The following is a 17906-nucleotide window of genomic DNA, read 5'->3' as shown; positions in this document are numbered from 1 at the left end:
TTCATGGATTTTAAGGAGACAGAGGAGAAATGTGGGTACGATTTCAGAACGTTTTGAAGAAAATAGGAGTGAACTGGCGATACAGGCGAGTTACGTATTTGATACCTTTACAGTAAGAGGAAGAGTGGTAGAAAAGGAAGTGAGACTGTTTATCTAACATCACTCGCGATTTTAAACTTAAATGCAGGAAAAAAGTATGAAATGAGTTGGAAAAGCTGGAGGTAGAATTTACATGAGGTGAGGAATGATTAAAACATTTAGAATTCCGGATAATATATTAATTATTCATTTAGCTAAGAGGCTGAAATCATTGCTGAGCGAATTATGGAACCAAATTGATAAGTATGTGATGAGAATCAATCATAATAATACAAAGGCAATTAGGTTCCAAAGAACTGGTTTAGAAGATACTGGGTGATTTAAAAACATATCAAAAGAATAACCGCATTAGCTAAAAAATTGAAAGAGAGGAGTTCATGATAAGGAAATCAAGCAATAAAAATCATGTAAAAATGTAAAGAAAGAATTAGCAAAAACCTAAACGATATAGAGCGTAGCTTTATGCGCCTCGGAAACCATTTCGCTGAGGCAAAATACAGGCAAACAAAATACCTGTAATTGGCATGGATTGGAGATTATGGCAAAATTTTCATGGCCATAAAAGAAAACAAACGATAAATTGCAATGGATGGTAGAGTGAGAGATAGGTTTACTGGGAGAAATTAGCAGAAGCCAGGAACAGTGGAAGTAGGAGGTATTGAGCGGCAATAGAATGTCGAAGACTTAAGAAGAAAGAAGAATTTTGAGTGAGCGTGGTGCACGGAGAGGGACGAAATGTATTTTGGGCGGCATCATAGTAGAAAGGATATATGTTGTGTCGAAAAATAGTTTAATGTAATGTGATATCTTTAGTATTTAATGCTGTGTAAGACGGGGCTCTAAATTATGAATAATCTTAATGATAATAGTAAACTATTTGTAATAATAGTAATGATGAAGACTTATTGGCACTTATCAATTACTCATTTATCAAATTGAACTCGTGAGTTCTCGACTCTAGAAAAAAACTGATGATTTCTATGTTAACAGTTCATTTCATGAAGGATCCTACATGGAAGACAGGCAAGAAATACTTCCTTTACTGCAATGTCGGTGAAAGATTCGACACAAATTTTGTTAATTCCACTCAATCATATTATTATCACGACCCAGGTTTCGATACTAGTGTCATCTTCAGGTCCTGTGCTAATTAACTCTTTGAGTAGATTTTACAAAATTTTGAATAAAGTCTTCCTGGAGGGAGAATTTTCACATATTGAGTCCTGGCACAAATTCGTACAAAGTCTCATTTCTTTTAGTTAAGATCAAATCACTGCTTCATAATAAATATTTTCCATGCTCAAGCAATTGATTAGATGACTCTATGAATTATTTTACTCAAGTTAGGCCTGTTAAAATAACAAAATCATAACTAACGTTTCAAAAGATAATTTTTTTCAAATGAGACATTTGAAAAATTAAATCGTACCTGAAACAAACAATACCGAAAGTAATTAAATTTTATCCATATTATACGCACGAAAGAGCACACAATTTTAAATAGGAAAGAAATAAAATTGCATAATTCTGCGGAAGCAGTCACATGGCAGCCTTGGAGAGTTCAAGCCTTTTCTCCAAAATGCTATCGAGCTGTCGAGAGCACGCAAATACGTCAGAGGAACAATGTTTTGAAAACACTTGGCACGTCCTCCGGCGTCCATTCCTGTCACTTCCGATAGGGACGTGCCTTATCGGGTCTGGACGTCTGTAGATCGGATTACAATCGGAGCAGAATCTAATATTCAGGTGAGAGGAGAGTGAGACGGAGGCAAGGTAAGAGGAGGAGGAGGAGAGAAAGAGAAGAAAGAATTGATGGAGAGGAACAAAGGGAGCCGGTAGTGATGGGGACTCCGATCCCTCCTCTGAAAGGCGACCCTCACTTCTTTCACGCCTTTATTGCCTCATATATACTCTCCTACCTTTGTGCTCGCGTCACTGCAGAAACCTTGGGTACCGTCGACTCACGTGAGAATTGCATTTCAAGCTGCATTCCAAGAAGCAATATTGAATCGTATCAGGGAGAGCTGTTAACGGAAACAAAATAAACTATAATGAAAGAATTAGCTCTCGCCTATGAAGACGAGTTGCTCTAAGAGAAGAAAGAGAAGCGTTTCACGAGTATGGATGAAGTTGAAGAGATAAATCAATCAGGTTACGACCATCAGCTAATCGAAAACTTGAGAGTTACTGTGCCCCCGCAGTTATCACCCTATCTATCTCAATCTGTCTATATTTTTGTCCGTGGCCTTCAACGTTTGGAAAAATATATCCTGGCCAGTATGAAATTGTCTACTCGCTTACATAACCCCAGCAGGTTAGAATGTGTATGGCCAATTTCTAGCGAGAATGTTGGACTTATTTCCACATGGTGATGATATTGATGATTAGATCAACTGCACTAATTGAGGGGTTTTTATTCATTTTCCAGTATTTTTTTCGCTTCACTGTAACACACACGCACATATGTGTGTGTGTATATATATGTTTTATATGTATGTACACACACACACACACATATATATATACATATATATATATATATATATATATATATATATATATATATATATGTATTTCTACATATATGTATATATACATATATATGTCTATATATGTATATATTTCTATATATATAAACCATAAACTCAGTAATCAACCCGAAGGTCGGTTTGGTAAGTGACGGTAGAGTTCACCCAGTACTAGCCCGACGGCGTGTGAAATTAACACATCAGGGTAGGGGGGCCTGTGCCGGTCATGGTTTCCCAGGAAGATCTGGTGCTCGAAAAATCACATAGCTTGGGTGGAGCTGCAGGTGCCCAGAGACTTGCCCAGGTGAACCCGGGACCCCCCAGTCAGTAGTCCAACGCTCTACCCCTGGACTACTGCAACCCCCCCCCCACACACACATACATACATACATATATATATATATACATATATATATATATATATATATATATATATATACACATACATATATATACATATATAGAAGTAACACAGTAAAATATTAGCTAGCACACTTGAACAGATATTGATTGACGACGACACATGACGTCAGTGCACGCATTAGAAGTATAAAAAGGCCGGGAAAATTATTTTTATTTCAACGACATGTTTTTAATCAATTTCCAAGTGCCCAGATCAAAGCCTTCCCTTTGATTTCCTTGGAGATTAGTCGTACAAAAATGCCCCAACAGTCAATATGTGCGACAGATGGTGAATGAATTTCAATATATCCCGACAGTGAAGTTTCAAAAAAGAATTGCTGTATCTGAGTCTCTTTGCGCTTTATAATTTTTTTAGTTTTTTCCCGATGAGAGAAAGAGTACGAAGACTTGAATACTTGCCAAAAAATTCCACCGAATAGCTTTTTGCACTCTCAAACACACCACTGGTCGTTAGATATTCCAATGTAAGCAAACAAATCTGCATGAGAATAATGGAGAAGGCTGATCATCTTAAGCGTTAGAATCATAGAATCAGAGAACTTGAATCCTTGAATACTAAATATAAACAGCAAAGTAAAATCAACCCATCAAAATTTTATGATAAAACATAGTTCTATATAGTTCTATATATTCTCTCTACAGTTCTATATATTAGGGTCATCATTTTTACGTTATGCTGAGATATTTTTGCAGTATCAAAGACAATATGACGGGAGAGAGAAGTTGGAAGAAAGAAGGTGGAACAAAATTAGAGACTTTTTAGATAGACAAGACAGGAAATAATGATTATGTCGAGCAAAAGAATACTGAAAAATGTGCGGGTAAGGCATTCATTTCGCTTGGTTCTTCCGCAGTATTAATTTTTAGATGACCTCGACGGCTGTACAACAAAGAGTTTTCAGTGTACAACCCACCTGCTTGATTAACTTTCATGTCCATTACATTATATAGTAAAATAATGACATTTTGCGGAAAGCGAAATGGGAAGCTCAACACCACATACAAAATTGACGAGGGATAAATAATATATTCAGAAAAAATACGGTACTGGGGGTTCAACCTCATAAAAACCTGTCATAAAGCGAGTATGCTGGAAAAATTTGTCTGCTAGCCTCGATGAAACTTGGATTCATTCAACGAGTTGTAGAAAATATAACGAGATAATAAGGAAAAAATGTTGCTTTTTACTGCTTGGGTGGCATCTGGAATATGCGACTATTTTTGTGACCCATCGGAGAAGGATTTGATTCTGTAGATAAAATAAAGAAGAGTCACTAGGTTTGTGAAGAATTGCTACAATGAGAAAGCAAGCTTTACGCAGGAACGAAAGAACTAAGATGGGCGTCCCTAAAAGAACGAAGGGAGAAGACGAGACATAGGCAATTAGAAAAGGTACAAGAAACTCTATAAAACTGAAGACACCGAAGAAATCATTAAGGCCCTTATTTTATCGGCAGATTGGACCATTCGGATAAAATAAAAGAGGAAGACGGTAGCACCAATAGACTCAAGTACTCCCTCTTTTCTCGTAAGAGTCGCAATCACAACAAAACCGAAGCTAAAAAATGAAATAGCTACAGCCGATCTAGATTCGAATCAATAACTTTCAACGTTTATGCATTCGGTCGTAACACCTACTGCTACACGCCTCCAGAGCGGTTTGCAAGGTACAATGTGGATTTTGATTATAATCGCATTTTTATTATTTTTTATTATTCTAATCATTCAATAGACTAGCAAAAATAATCGTATACATTTCAAAATGAAAGCAGGACATGGTAACTGGAAACTACTGACAGGCTGTTGTTAGATCTTTGATTAACTTTTAAACCATATTCTTGCGTCTGACTCAGCAAACTGGCATGGGAGGCTTGTTGCAGAGGTTTTATGGACTCCAATTTAATGATATAATAGGAGTAATACGAGATTATCCGCAAAAGTTAGGATATATGACATTGTTTCAAATTATAATACTTGGGTTGATTGAAATTTAATTGGCTTCTTGTTAATGCAATATTTGCTACGTTCTTCTCTCGGAAGCGACATGTCAGACAGGGTGTACCAGAAGGGACGACCCTCGTTCAATCAGGGGTTTTCGAGAATCATCAATTTATGGTCAGGAAGTTCATTCGTTCCATTTTCTCATTCCTTTAAAACAAGGGATCTCCCAAGGCGGTAGTACACAAGAAAATTAGTCCGGTCGGCTTTGCGATTATTTCCCAATCTCCAGCAGCTGGCCTCCCTCAAAATCTCCACAACTTCTTCCTCTCGCGCGGACCCACCCACTACGGAAGCAGCTCCCTTTCCCCGTACCCACCGCGAGAGGTCAGACTCGCCAAGAGACAAGTCCCCTCGGCCGATTCCACGTGGCGGAAGGGAAGGGCGCTGGGAAGGAGGAGTTGATGAACGCTGAGGTGCCAAAGAGAACGAGTGTAGTTGTTACTCGACCGGAAGATTTAAATGAAAGAATGGATCGGCAGGGTATGGGGGACTTGGGAATGCCAGGGTAATGGAGGGGGGAAGGGTCTCTCACCGGAAGGGAAATGCAGACGAGGGATTTAAAGGAGAAGGGCTGCGGTTGGGACCGAGGGATGGGTGGAGAGACGAGCGGGGGGTGCTGAAGCCACACAAGAGGCTCGAGGGTTAAAGGGGAAAAGTTAAAGGCTCGTGGCCTTCCATCCCCAGCACGGATGGCTGGTGGAGCTTGAAATTAAATTTCTTGCGACGGAAACATATAACCTACTTAGAATCCGTATTCAAAGTATTACGAACTCATAATCGAAGGGAACTTTACGCGAAAAAACGGGAGAAAGAATAAAAAAAAATGGAGAAGGGCGGCGAATGGAATACGAAGGGCGATTTTCAGTCCAAACTGCGGCAAGACTGGAGCAGGAAATAGCTGAGCGAGCAATTTTCGAGACCTTATGGTATGGAAAATTTTCCAATTAACTTTGACGTTACTCTTACTAAATTGCATTGAGATGTTTTCGAAGAAATCCGAACAGACTTACATACACGATTAAATGCGAACAAATAGATTTTCTTGCGAACGGATAGAGTGGCAAAAAACTTTGACCCCGAAAAAGTTTACCAAGATATGAGAACGCGCTTATTTTAGCAGTATCTCTTAAGACAGCGATACATTATGACTCCAAGAGAAAGTCACGTAGCAATACTGTGCCTCAGTTTTACTTAAAATTCTAAGGAAAAGGAAACGCAAACGACAAAAAAAAACCACGTTCGTCAACAAAAGAATCATCCACAAATATTTTAGTGGGTATCAAATACATATATATATATATATATATATATATATATATATATATATATATATATATAGGGCTGACACAATATAACACAAATAGAATAGAATAGCAACATTTAAAAGGACACTCACATGGTAAATTGTTCGAGCTTTCGGTCCTCTCAGAGGCCTTCCTGAAGTCTCACTAGAAGAAGGCCTCTGAGAGGGCCGAAAGCTCGAACAATTTACCGTGTGAGTGTCCTTTTAAATGTTGCTATTCTATTCTGTGTTATATTGTGTCAGCCCATTATTGTGCCGCTCGTGCGAGTTTTTCCGTACAATCGTTATAAATAAATAAATAAATAAATATATATATATATATATATATATATATATATATATATATATATATATATATATATATATATATATACACATATATATGCGACTATCAAGTTGGAGTAAATCGAGCTTAGCTACAATCAATAAGTTGATCTTTAAAAAATCTGTTAAGTAGTGATTAAGGACACTTAGACCGTTTTACCACGTTGCAATGTTGATCCGGGGGCGTCTAGAAAAATTTGCTATCCATAATTACCTTCCATTTCGCAGCTTGATAACATATCGAACCGAATTCTCTGTAGAAAAATTTTCCCCGAGCAACGGGTTTGCATGTTCTAACTCCTGGTGCGATAATCCGACAACTCATTAAATACCCGCGGTCGTTCCCTCCATGCCCGGAAATATACGAATAAAAGGGCTTGGAACCGATGGTCAGGAGAATTCTCAAAAATGTTTTGCTAATGCGGGATCCTATATAGTATATTAAGCTAATAATGCGCCCCTAGGGGCCGCACCCTCTTTCCCGCTTTAAACGGCTGTCCATAAACGAAAGGAACAAAGCCAAACGCTCATGTTCCGCAGTTCCCGAGAATGGCACTCGTGGGGGAAAGGGTGGCGCTAAAGCTAGCCGTTCCAGGTGGAGGAGGAGGAAAAGGTAGGTGGGAAGGGGGAGGGAGAGGGAGGGACGTCCGAGAGAGAGAGAAGGGGGTGGGGGAGGTAGAAGGAAAAAGAGTGGTGGAGAGGAGCTTTAGAGAAAGACTGGAGGAGTGTAACATGAGGAAGAGAAGGCGAGAGAAGGGGAAAGTTTTGTCGATTTCCGTCCACCGTTGCAGGGCTTTTTATGCTCGATTAACAGGCACACATTGGTAGAGATTCGTCAGAAACGGTATAAGTTCTCCTGCGGTGAATTTTGCTCCAAATTCCAGTCTGCCAGTCGACAAACATATAAATGACCCTATATCTTTAAACGGTGGCGACTTCTGTGCAAGACGACAATAGCAGAAGGATAAGATTTTGCTGCACTCGTTTAAAAAATATATATCGAGAAATTAGAATGACCCCTGCAGAATTTTATCTTTTCGGCTGGTTTATATTACACTATCCCTTGCTAACGGTGGCAACCCTCCGAGGGGCGCACTAAGCTGTTTGCTTCCCATTGGATGGTTTTGCGCAGACGTGGCTATTAAATGGCCAAGACTTTAAACGAGCAATTAGCAAGGATTGGGAGCAACGACATACTTGTACACTTACTCTCTGCTCGTTCCCTTATAGATTATAGTTAGTAGAGGAACCCTGGTAAAATTTCCCTCAAGAGACCATCTGAATAGAGAGACCCTGAAATATACACTGCAGTGCTGCTTTAATAGGGATTTTTTTTAATTAATAGGCGGCGGAATGGCACTTAATAATGGGCTTCAGCTAACGATCGTGCATCCTATTTTAGTTGACATTGCTCCCTCTCTAGTCATTCTTGTGATTCGATTGGTTGTGAAGGATTATTCCGAATTTTCATAATGTAGACACAGCTGTGGCAATGCACTCATATTAGCACAGTGCTCTTAATTCAGTTATAAAACTGTTTGCTGCAGTTTCGTAGTTATGTACGGGAAATTGAACTTCCGATGCATGTTTGAGGCAATAACAGTAGGTAGCTTGATAACGGAGGCCACCAATCCGGTTGAAGCATTTGACTGGCATAGCAAGCCTCCGAACCATTTGATTGGCATAGAAATATCCTTTCTTGACTAATTAACTTCACCAAATATTGCGTAGCTTTGCAGGTCTATCTGTAAAACGGATGATTGATAAGTCTTGAGTGTTTCAAGTATTTTGAAATGTCGTGGAAGTACTATTATAACTTACTTTGACGTTTAGGAGTGAAATCACTAAAAAAGACATTACTTAAAGTGTCAGACTAACCGACTTAGGTATAGTATGTTTAAAATGACGGATACTCAAACGTTTTCTAAAAAAAATACGGGAGAGTGCAAAGAACCTTGATTTATTGAAAAAATTCAATCGTTCGGAAATGAAACAAATCGAAATCATTAAATTATAGCTTCTCAGTTGAACCGAATAAATGTGCGCAATTAGTTATTTAATTTCAGTTAAATTCCGAGCACGAACCGGAGCGCCGTGGGAATGTCGACTTGAAACACAACGCAGACGTAGCCTATAAAACCAGTCACCACCAGAAAACCAATCTCTATCCTGCCAGAAAGAATCAGCATCATGCATAGACGACTAATTAAATAACATGTACGTGATGGTTTTTCCCCTAATATAACACTTAAAAGAAAAGACGGAGAAGGAGGGAATGGATCAAATCAAAAGAAGATTAAACTTGGATGGGAGGAGATGAGGCCTAAGACGAAAATACATACAGGAAGGAGGTATAAATAATGAGAACAGATAAATGAGCGTGAAATGGGTGGCTGACTCCGCACGATGACCCGTCTGGGGAAAGGGGAAGGGCAGCAAGAGGGAAAAAATGAAGCGGTAAATGACGAACAATCAAAGAGGGACGAAAAAGGAAGGGGGTGGGGTTGGGTGACGCTATGATTTTCTTTTACCCCTCGGGGAGGGGAATCAATTGACGAGAAGCAGAACGCAAAAGTGCTTCCATTTAGGAGAGACGGAGGGAGGAATGGGCGAACGAGGATGGGGTCGTAGGAGGAGCACGAGGGAAAAGGGGAACGGGTGAGATGGTGTGGTGTGGGGCCAATTCACGTGCGAAGGAATTAAAGAATTCGAGCCGAACGGAGACTTCGTCTTGGCTCGAGCAATAGTTTTTTTCCCCCCCTTTCCGCTGGAGGCCGAAAAATAGAAAGATGGAAATGGGTACAGAGACAAGCAGTGGGGGAGCATCGAGGAGAAGAAGGGAATCAAGAGAAGTAAGGTAATGGAAATGGCGCTGGGATAACTTCTGAAAGAGCGATGTTCGACACGTTCAAGGAAAATCCTCGCTTCAGGATGGGGAAGACGTCTAAATTAGCGCAAAAAAGTTTTCTCTGTCAGTTCAATCGGTGATTGGACAAAAATTGGGAAGTACCTCCAGCCAGAGGAGGGGAGGTAACAGTATTTTGTCGGGGTAAAAGAGAGAGGGCACAAGGGGAGCAAGGAGAATCACATGAAAATGGAAAAAAAATTCCCGGCTGCAATTTCACAAAATGACGACTAGGTTGATTCAAAAAATAGATTTGATTGGCTAAATTGTTCCCAGCGCTATAGGGTGGGCACTAAAGAGAAATATTTCTGTTGTAATTAATGCCAAAAAGATTCTCAGTTTTTCCCACTTTAAAAAACCGCTACCGAATTGCATTGACCCTAGACCCTCCCGATTATACTCAGTAATATGTGCCTAAATAGGTGCCATAAAATATCCAGATGAGAACTTATTTCGGAACAATAAAACATTCTCCAAAGGTTAGATCACACAAAATTTCATCTTTTTTTAATTCCATTTAGCTCTGAAAGAAACAGGTGTCTTGTATAGTTTATAAGAGTGATAGACACCTATTGGCCTAATATAGATTATGAATATAATTATCAATAATTAGATTTGTTTGTTCTATTTTTATTTATTGAGCTAACGTACTTCTAATGACTTCAATTAAAATATTTACGAAAATGGCAGTAATTTAATTTGCACAGAAGCCCCAATTAATTCACAAATATTCCTGTGGCAACAAAAATTAAATTTATTCGAAAAAACATCCACTATTACTACGCATGTTTAACCGTGGATATCCAATCACTAATTAGTTTAGTTAAAATGATTTATAATTACGTAAGCATGATTTAAAATTGTACGAAAGAACGAGGCAATTTTGCTTAAAAATAAAATATTTGCCATAGCATATTATTCCTTCAGTTCAATAATAATTCGCGTCGCGTTCTTCAAATCCTTGAAAATGTATTTGAATTTGCAGATATTAGTGTAGTCTCTTAGGTTGGTTTTGAGCTAAAAATACTAATAAATTACAATACACAATTTTGTATCTTATTTTAAATAGAAAAGGTGATAGAAGCTACAGCGTATAGGAAACGCTTCAAAAATCCAACATTAAATTACTAATAACCGCATGGTTGATTTTTAGCAAATGAAACAAGCTACATATAATGTCTATGTTCTAGCACTTACCTCAGATTTTCCTTTGGAAACACAGTTGGCAACGTTGCTTGGCTCCAAATTGAGTGAATCCCTCTGTAAGAAGAAAATGCAACATTAATTTTTCGGCAAAATATTGACTTAATACAGCGATAACGAGCAAAGTAATTCTGCAGTTATATATAAAGTTAGATACTTGCGAGAAACAAAAAGCATTATTTATGTGATTTCAACGAAAAGAGTCATCGTCGTCACTAAAAATTGTTCTTAACATTATGAAATAAATCACAATTTAGTCTTGCCACTGCATGAAACTTATCACCAAATTTATTAAGTAATACTATTCCTGATAATTCAATGCATGTTCAAGCAAATCAGAAAAAAATTCAAGGTCAGTATTCAAAGTGTTATACTGTTGTTTATAATTCCAACTAATCAATCATTACCAAAGGCTCTGAAAACTGGCACTGCACTGAATACAGAAAAAGTATTAACCACTTGGAAAAGTAATAATGTTGAAATCATGTAACACATTTTACTTAAAACTTCGCGAGGCGTATATAAAATCGCACAAGTTTTTGGAATCTATCAAAGGAGGTATACATTATAAGTTAAAAAAAGAGAAAATTCCAATAAACTACGTTTTTTCGCATTTTCAAGTTCTCATTTGCATAATTATTAGATCATGCACGGCTTTCAATGAAAAACTCTTCAATAATAAGTAATGGAAAAACTATCACTATTATTACCATACCAATGAGATGATTAATATTTGAATTATTCCAAAATATTTGGCATAATATTAAGTGATTCATTCATAATTCCGACAACGGCTGCAATTGCCATTAAAACTGTCACTGCAATCAATACCAAAAAAATCACTGATCAATTAAACTTGCTATTTTTTCACATATAAAAACTTTATAATACTTTATCGGTTATACCTGATGATGTCACCTCTGCGTCAAAACCGGTGGTATTATCAAGTTTTTTGTGCGAAAAATATATCAAGTTTATTTATTCACTGATCATGAATTTCCAAAAAGTAGAGAGCCTCAAACCATCAAATTGACCAAAAAAATATTTAAAAGTTAGATAATTAACTTAAAACTGCGTAAAGAAATTATGCTACACATTTAGTTTATCAAAATCTACTTATGAAAGATGGATCTCCAGCATGGTTTCACCCCCAAACGTCATATTTATTATATCTAAAACTTAGACTAACAGCACAATTGAAAAATACATCGGGCAGCCTCAAAATCTTCCCCTACCTTATGGGTGATCTCATCAATGGAAAGGAATTTATGATGTGAGAAGTGCAAGAGGAAAGCACAGACGGCAATTAATGAGGAAGGGATCCAAATTATAGTTAGACAAAAATCCATTAAAAAAGAAGAATTCGCCGCTTCTATTTCTGAGAGAACATAATCAAGACAATTAAACACAAGAGACAACCCCTATTCATGGAAGCATTCTCACTTCCCCCTTTCGGAGCCAATAACGGATAATTACTCGGGGAAAAACGCTTTACAACCGACGCCACCTCATCTCTCCGGACTCCCACCACTCTTACCCCGGCATCCCCTCGAAGCCCATTGCCCGCTCTCTCCTCCTCCTCCTCCCCCCCCCCCAGCGTGCCAATTAGCCTTTCCCGTCGCCCCTCACCCCACCACCAAATCCCCCCCGCACATTCTAAATACTTTGACCCACCCTACTCAACTCTCGCCATTCTTCAATCCTCCCTTTCCTCCACCAAACTCCCGGATTCAAAACTCCTACCTCTCTACCAGTGCCTGCACCAGTAACCCCATCCCCGCCATGCTTACAGCACCCCCTACAATCCTTGCCGGACGCGCCGAATACCGGCTCACCACCCGCCCTCTTCCCCGCCAACCCCTCCAATGCCCAATCTCACCCCACCTCCTCGATATGTCCAACCCACTCTGCACCCACACTAAGCACTTCAACAACCCCCCCCCCTCCCCCCAGCAACCAAAGCTCCTACCTGATGCCTCCCAACCCTTCCCCATCCCCCCCTACCAACTTCTTTTGTACAATTTTTTCAACCCCCCATATTTCCCCCCCATGCTCCACTGGGCGCGTCCTTCCCTTCGAGCACACTGCCACCCTCCATTTTGCCCTATGGCTCCGCGTGGATCCAAGCCTCTCCCCAAAACTTGCTGCGACGCCGCTCATTTCCTTTACCTTTTTATCTCCGACTTTTCCTCATAATCCCTTCCCCGCAACCCTTTCTTCTTATGTCACAAACCTCCCGCGTTCATTGCTTGAAAACGTCTCTTCGCTCTTTTTCACTCCGCGACCCCCAAAACCAACCCTTAAGCTCACTCCTTTGAAAAATTCCGCCCCAACGCATATCGCCTGCCACCCTTTTTATCATACTCGAACGAAATCCAAACTCCCCCACTTTATTCTCCCGCTCGCTCGAGAGTATGAACATAAATATGTGTAAATAAATAAAAAGAAAATACGAAGAGGAAATTTTTTAGGGAATGGAAAGTTTTACGCATCAATTAATTTCGAGGATGTTTTGTGTCAAAAATCGAGCTTCACTTCTTTTTGTGTCCAGAGAATAACACCCACGCTTACGGTCGTGAATACATGCGACTGAGGCTTGAACGACTTTCGAGGGCCGCTAAGTCGTTTTCTCTTGGGCTCCTGAGATGAACGCTTTCGTTTTGTCTACCTGGGATGCAAACATTATTCAAAATATTGTATGCCTTTACATCCTTAATCGGATTTCAACACAAATGGCATTTCCGAAACTTCAGTTTACCGCACTCAAAGAAATTTTCAGAAACCGACCAATTAAATTTAAATGATTTAGTATTATGTCCACTTAAACTATAAGAGTGCTTATATGGGATTTGTGATCAATGAATAACCAAAGTATTTCCTTTCATCATTTGTTACTTGCAATTACTTTTTGCCGTCACTATCATTACACGGCCGGTATCTTAATTCACTTAATGAATTCTTCAAGCGAATAATCATACATGGAAATAATTAAATTTATACACGTGTTGAAAAGCAGGAAATTTGGGAATACCGGGAAAATATGAGATATTTTGAATATATTTCCAGTTCATAAAACGAGAGTTACGAATTATCAAACTTTTTCACACAAGTACGAGATCCACAACACGTCTTTCTAGAAGCCCAGGGCACTTCCAAATGTCTTATTTAGGAAGAGCAGCATGATTACATGTTGGTTATCAAGTTCGCATCGCTAATAGACAAGAAAAAAATAAATAATACATAAAAGCTCATGGGAGCACGTATTTTGGAGCAGGAAAAGTTTATTGGGATCATTTTCCGGGAAAATAAGGCGGCGAAAGTGAAATCCACCCCGAAGCGCGAAGGGAAAGTGGTAGAAAGAGAAGTTGTGTATACACTGGGCCTACAACGAGAGAGACAACGGTTAGAGTTTGTTTGTTTTACCCGAGGGAATTTGCATTCAATTAATACAATAGCCAAGTAAGCCTCAGAGGCTGCCGGGGAGATATAGCGGGAACGTGGTGTGGAATGAATTAAATTTATTCAGTAGCCTATGCCATAGAGAAATTTGAAGACGGAAGTGTGTGCGCCATTAAGGAGGGGAAAGATGGATCGTTTAGACAATTTACTTGAAACAGTCTGAGGGGAAGAGGATGAAATGAAGGCGGGAAGGGTATATTGGACAATAGGGATGCTATTTGTAGAGAACAGAGGCTGCTTATTTTTAGGGCCTACTCAACAATCTGAAAAGCATTTATTTTTAGCTACAAAAAATAGGTAATCCTTGTCTCCAGCATCCGCAAACAATCGTTTTTCCTCATGAAATACACAGCATGTCATTAAACGTGATTATTTTCCTCAGCTGACTATAAATGTTTGTTGAAATATTTTGAAATTAAATACACGTAATTAATTTAAAACTGACAAAACATTTAAAAATATGAAAATTTATGTCCATACAACGATTAAGTAGATAAATTAATCCCTGATTACAGAATTTAAGAAATACACTCGGACTAAGCCGTAGAAAAGATAAATAGTAACTAAAATTTATAATGATATGAAATTAGAAGCATTGAAAGAACCGTGGAAAGTTTACATTTTTAAATGTTAATATTTTAGAATACCCTATTTAATATTTTGACATTTTTATTCAACAAGTTTGGCGAAAAATAAATGGATAATATAAGAAAATTAAGGATAAGTAAAAAGAAAATAATGGAAAAATAAAAGAATTGGCTGTAATTTGATATGAAATTTCCATACGAGGTTACTGGCAATGATGTTTCCATATCAGAGGATTCCAACGTAATTATTTAAAATGAAAAGAAGTGCCTGTACTTAAGTAAAAACTGTAAGCTACTACCTGAAGGATTAGAAATTCAGCATATATTATAACAATGCATCTCGTACTTGGTGCATCTATTTACAAAATATACACCAAAAAGTGACATATTATTCAATTATACAGGTGTTAAAATTTATAACTTCTCATGAAAAGATGTTATTCAATAAAACGATGCGTTAGGTAGCCGCCTTATTCGATTGTCCTTAAGCCTGCCACAATCCAGTGGTTTTGAAATATAATCCATAATTATAATATTGCTTTGTTGCTTGAATATAGATAGAATACCAGCTTTTACGATATTTATGTATTCTTGGCGGAAGGGAGTTAATAGAACCACGAAAAAAGGCATTACCGCCTTTTTTCGGAATATTTGTCTCGTATTTGCCAAATTGTGATATTGATCAAGATAATTACATATTAATTTGTTTATTGCACAAAAATGAAACTCGATTGCAAGAATAGTGCATGTAATGTATTGATGATTATCAGGAATCAAAGGAAGACCCCATAAGTTCATGCCCTAGGTAGAAGAAAACACATTGGCGATTTTCCACCCCAAGACCTTAGGAGAACTGGCGAGGGCTTTAATCAAAGGCCACGCGAAACGACGCCAAAAAGGAGACACGGATGCGCCCACGTGAAGCGCGCAATTTTACAGCGAGCTGTCTTGTTTGTGAAAGCTTTGGTTGCAATTGGAAAACCACGTCAGCCAAAACAACAAGGAATTATTATTTCGGGACTCCTTAATGAAGGAGGGAAGGCTCTTCGGAGAAGGTAAAAATTTCCCCACGAGAGAATGAAAAAGTGAGCCTGGATCTTGATCATTAGCGCAGGAAGGAGACGAGGAGAGAGGGATGCGCCTGGGAAAGGAACGAAAGGCTAATGGGAAGATCTATGATTCCGCTGAGAGAGAAAGAGAGAGAGGCATGGAGTGATGGAGGGGGAGAGAGAGTAATAGGGCGAGGGGAAAAAATAAAAATGTGTGGAGGCGGAAGAAATGGCCAGACGTGAGAAGATAGGAAAAAGGGGTTGTGGGGAGAAGAAACGGAGTGGTTTTGGGAAAGAGGGCAAGGAATTGAGAGTAGGTGGGGGCTTCAGGAAGGAGAAAAGGATATATGTGTACGCATGGGGTGGAGGGTGGGATGGGGCACGTGGGGCGGGGCGTGGGTCGGGGGCGAAGGCGGAGTCCCTCGGCAGAGCGCTTGGATTAAACGCCATGAACGCTGCACTTAATTGCCTTCCTCTCCCGCTCCCTCCCCCCCTCTTTCCTTCTCACCCCTCCCGATCTCCCTTTTGCCCTTTACCCGCCTCTACCTCTCCCCCTCGAGGGACCTGCCTTCATCCGAACCCCTCTCGCATGCTCTCCGCCACCACGCTCCTCCGCCCGACCCACCGACCCCCTTCCACGGCAGCCTACGTCCCCCGATCCCTCCCAAGGCGATTGCCATCTTCGACGAAATCCCTTCTGCCTTAAAACTTGCCCCCTCCTCCTAGGATATAGTATCAACCGCGAAGGGTAGAAAGGGAAAGGGAGAGAATGTTGGAGGAGGAGGACGAGAGAGAGAGAGCGGTAGAGGTTCCTTAAGACATCTCAAACGAGCCCCTTTCGCGAAGTCCTCGTCGAAACCATTCAAAGTCCTCATCCCACGGCCTTCCCTCCCCCGCTTCGCCAACGGTGTATATACTTGCCACTACCGCAGCATTCTTCGCGCTCATGTGTACACCAATACTCCCAAATCTCACTGCTCATCCGACCCTCCCTCCCCCATCCAGATCCCCTCCGCACTACCGTCTTCCGAAGCCTACAGTTCGCCTTCTCCCCGAAGATCTCCTCCAATCTCCTGCCCCGTCCGCCCTTCCCCATCCCCTCTCCGCAGCCGCAGTGTCCTTGGAAACTGGGAGTGGAAACTGTAGCTCCCTCAAGAAACTGCTCCGTCGCCCCTTTTTGTATCGACGCCTCTCCCCCGCCTCTCCGCGCAACCCGGCCTCGGCCCTCCCTCGCCCGTGGGTACGCAGTCTACCCGAGTTCCTCCAGAGAGAAAACCTCCTTAGTTTCCACCTTACCCCAATTCCGAAAACTCTCATCGTTTACCCACTCTCAGGTCGGTCTTTGGACGATGCCGGCGAGACCACCCTCACCCTCCGTCGGAAGTCGTAGGCGCTCCCTTAAAACCCTGGGTGCTTCCAGAGCTATTACCGGGGATCGCCTAGTCCATGGAAATGAGCCCTTCAGAAATCGATACGCTGAAAACAGATGGGATATACGATTTAATCGGAAATATTCGTAAAAATAATTTAGGGCTTCAAGTATTACGTCTGTAATGTTTCATCTTGCATCCCTTTCTCACCCGCGTCATAATTAGGGATTTACAACCAGACTTATAATTGGATGTCAAATCTGCCACTTCCCATCCTCACGATTTTGAAGCCTTAAGTGTCATCATCAAATAAAAAGGGTCTATCTTTATTATTTTACTCGCATTTTTAGGGAAAATGTCTTAATTTACGCAGAATCCGCAGCAAATAATGACCAAATCAGACGCCTACGGCATTCCTAAATGACGATAGATTTGCTTATCAGACGGCTTTGTGCTCTCCGGATATTCAGGGATATCTAATTTAGTTTCAATCTTAAAATATGGGTTCTGTAAAAATCGAAAGCCGTGTTCATTATTTTTGAAGAACAATTTGCTTACCTCTGAATTATTCCGATGCAAAAGATTGTTGTATTCTTTTGAAAAATAAAACAAGTACAAAATAAATCTTCTTTCAAATAATTGTTCGTAAAAACTA

The 17906-nt window shown here is 39.9% G+C and overlaps 1 protein-coding gene across 1 annotated transcript in view; it reads right to left on the bottom strand.

The window, feature by feature from the left end:
- The window catches only part of Sema2a (Semaphorin 2a), a 1147864-nt gene that overhangs the window by 253467 nt on the left and 876491 nt on the right, over positions 1–17906 (bottom strand). Inside the window, exon 4 of the mRNA XM_071589072.1 lies at positions 10781–10843. Coding sequence (XP_071445173.1) covers positions 10781–10843 — 63 coding nt within the window. The remainder of the gene's footprint in view (positions 1–10780; positions 10844–17906) is intronic.

Source organism: Hetaerina americana, unplaced genomic scaffold (genome assembly GCF_022747635.1).
Source record: "Hetaerina americana unplaced genomic scaffold, ioHetAmer1.1.p SCAF_32, whole genome shotgun sequence".
Classification (NCBI taxonomy): Eukaryota; Metazoa; Arthropoda; class Insecta; order Odonata; family Calopterygidae; genus Hetaerina; species Hetaerina americana.
Note: the sequence above shows the minus strand (reverse complement) of the source record. Positions and strands in the feature narration are given on the sequence as shown.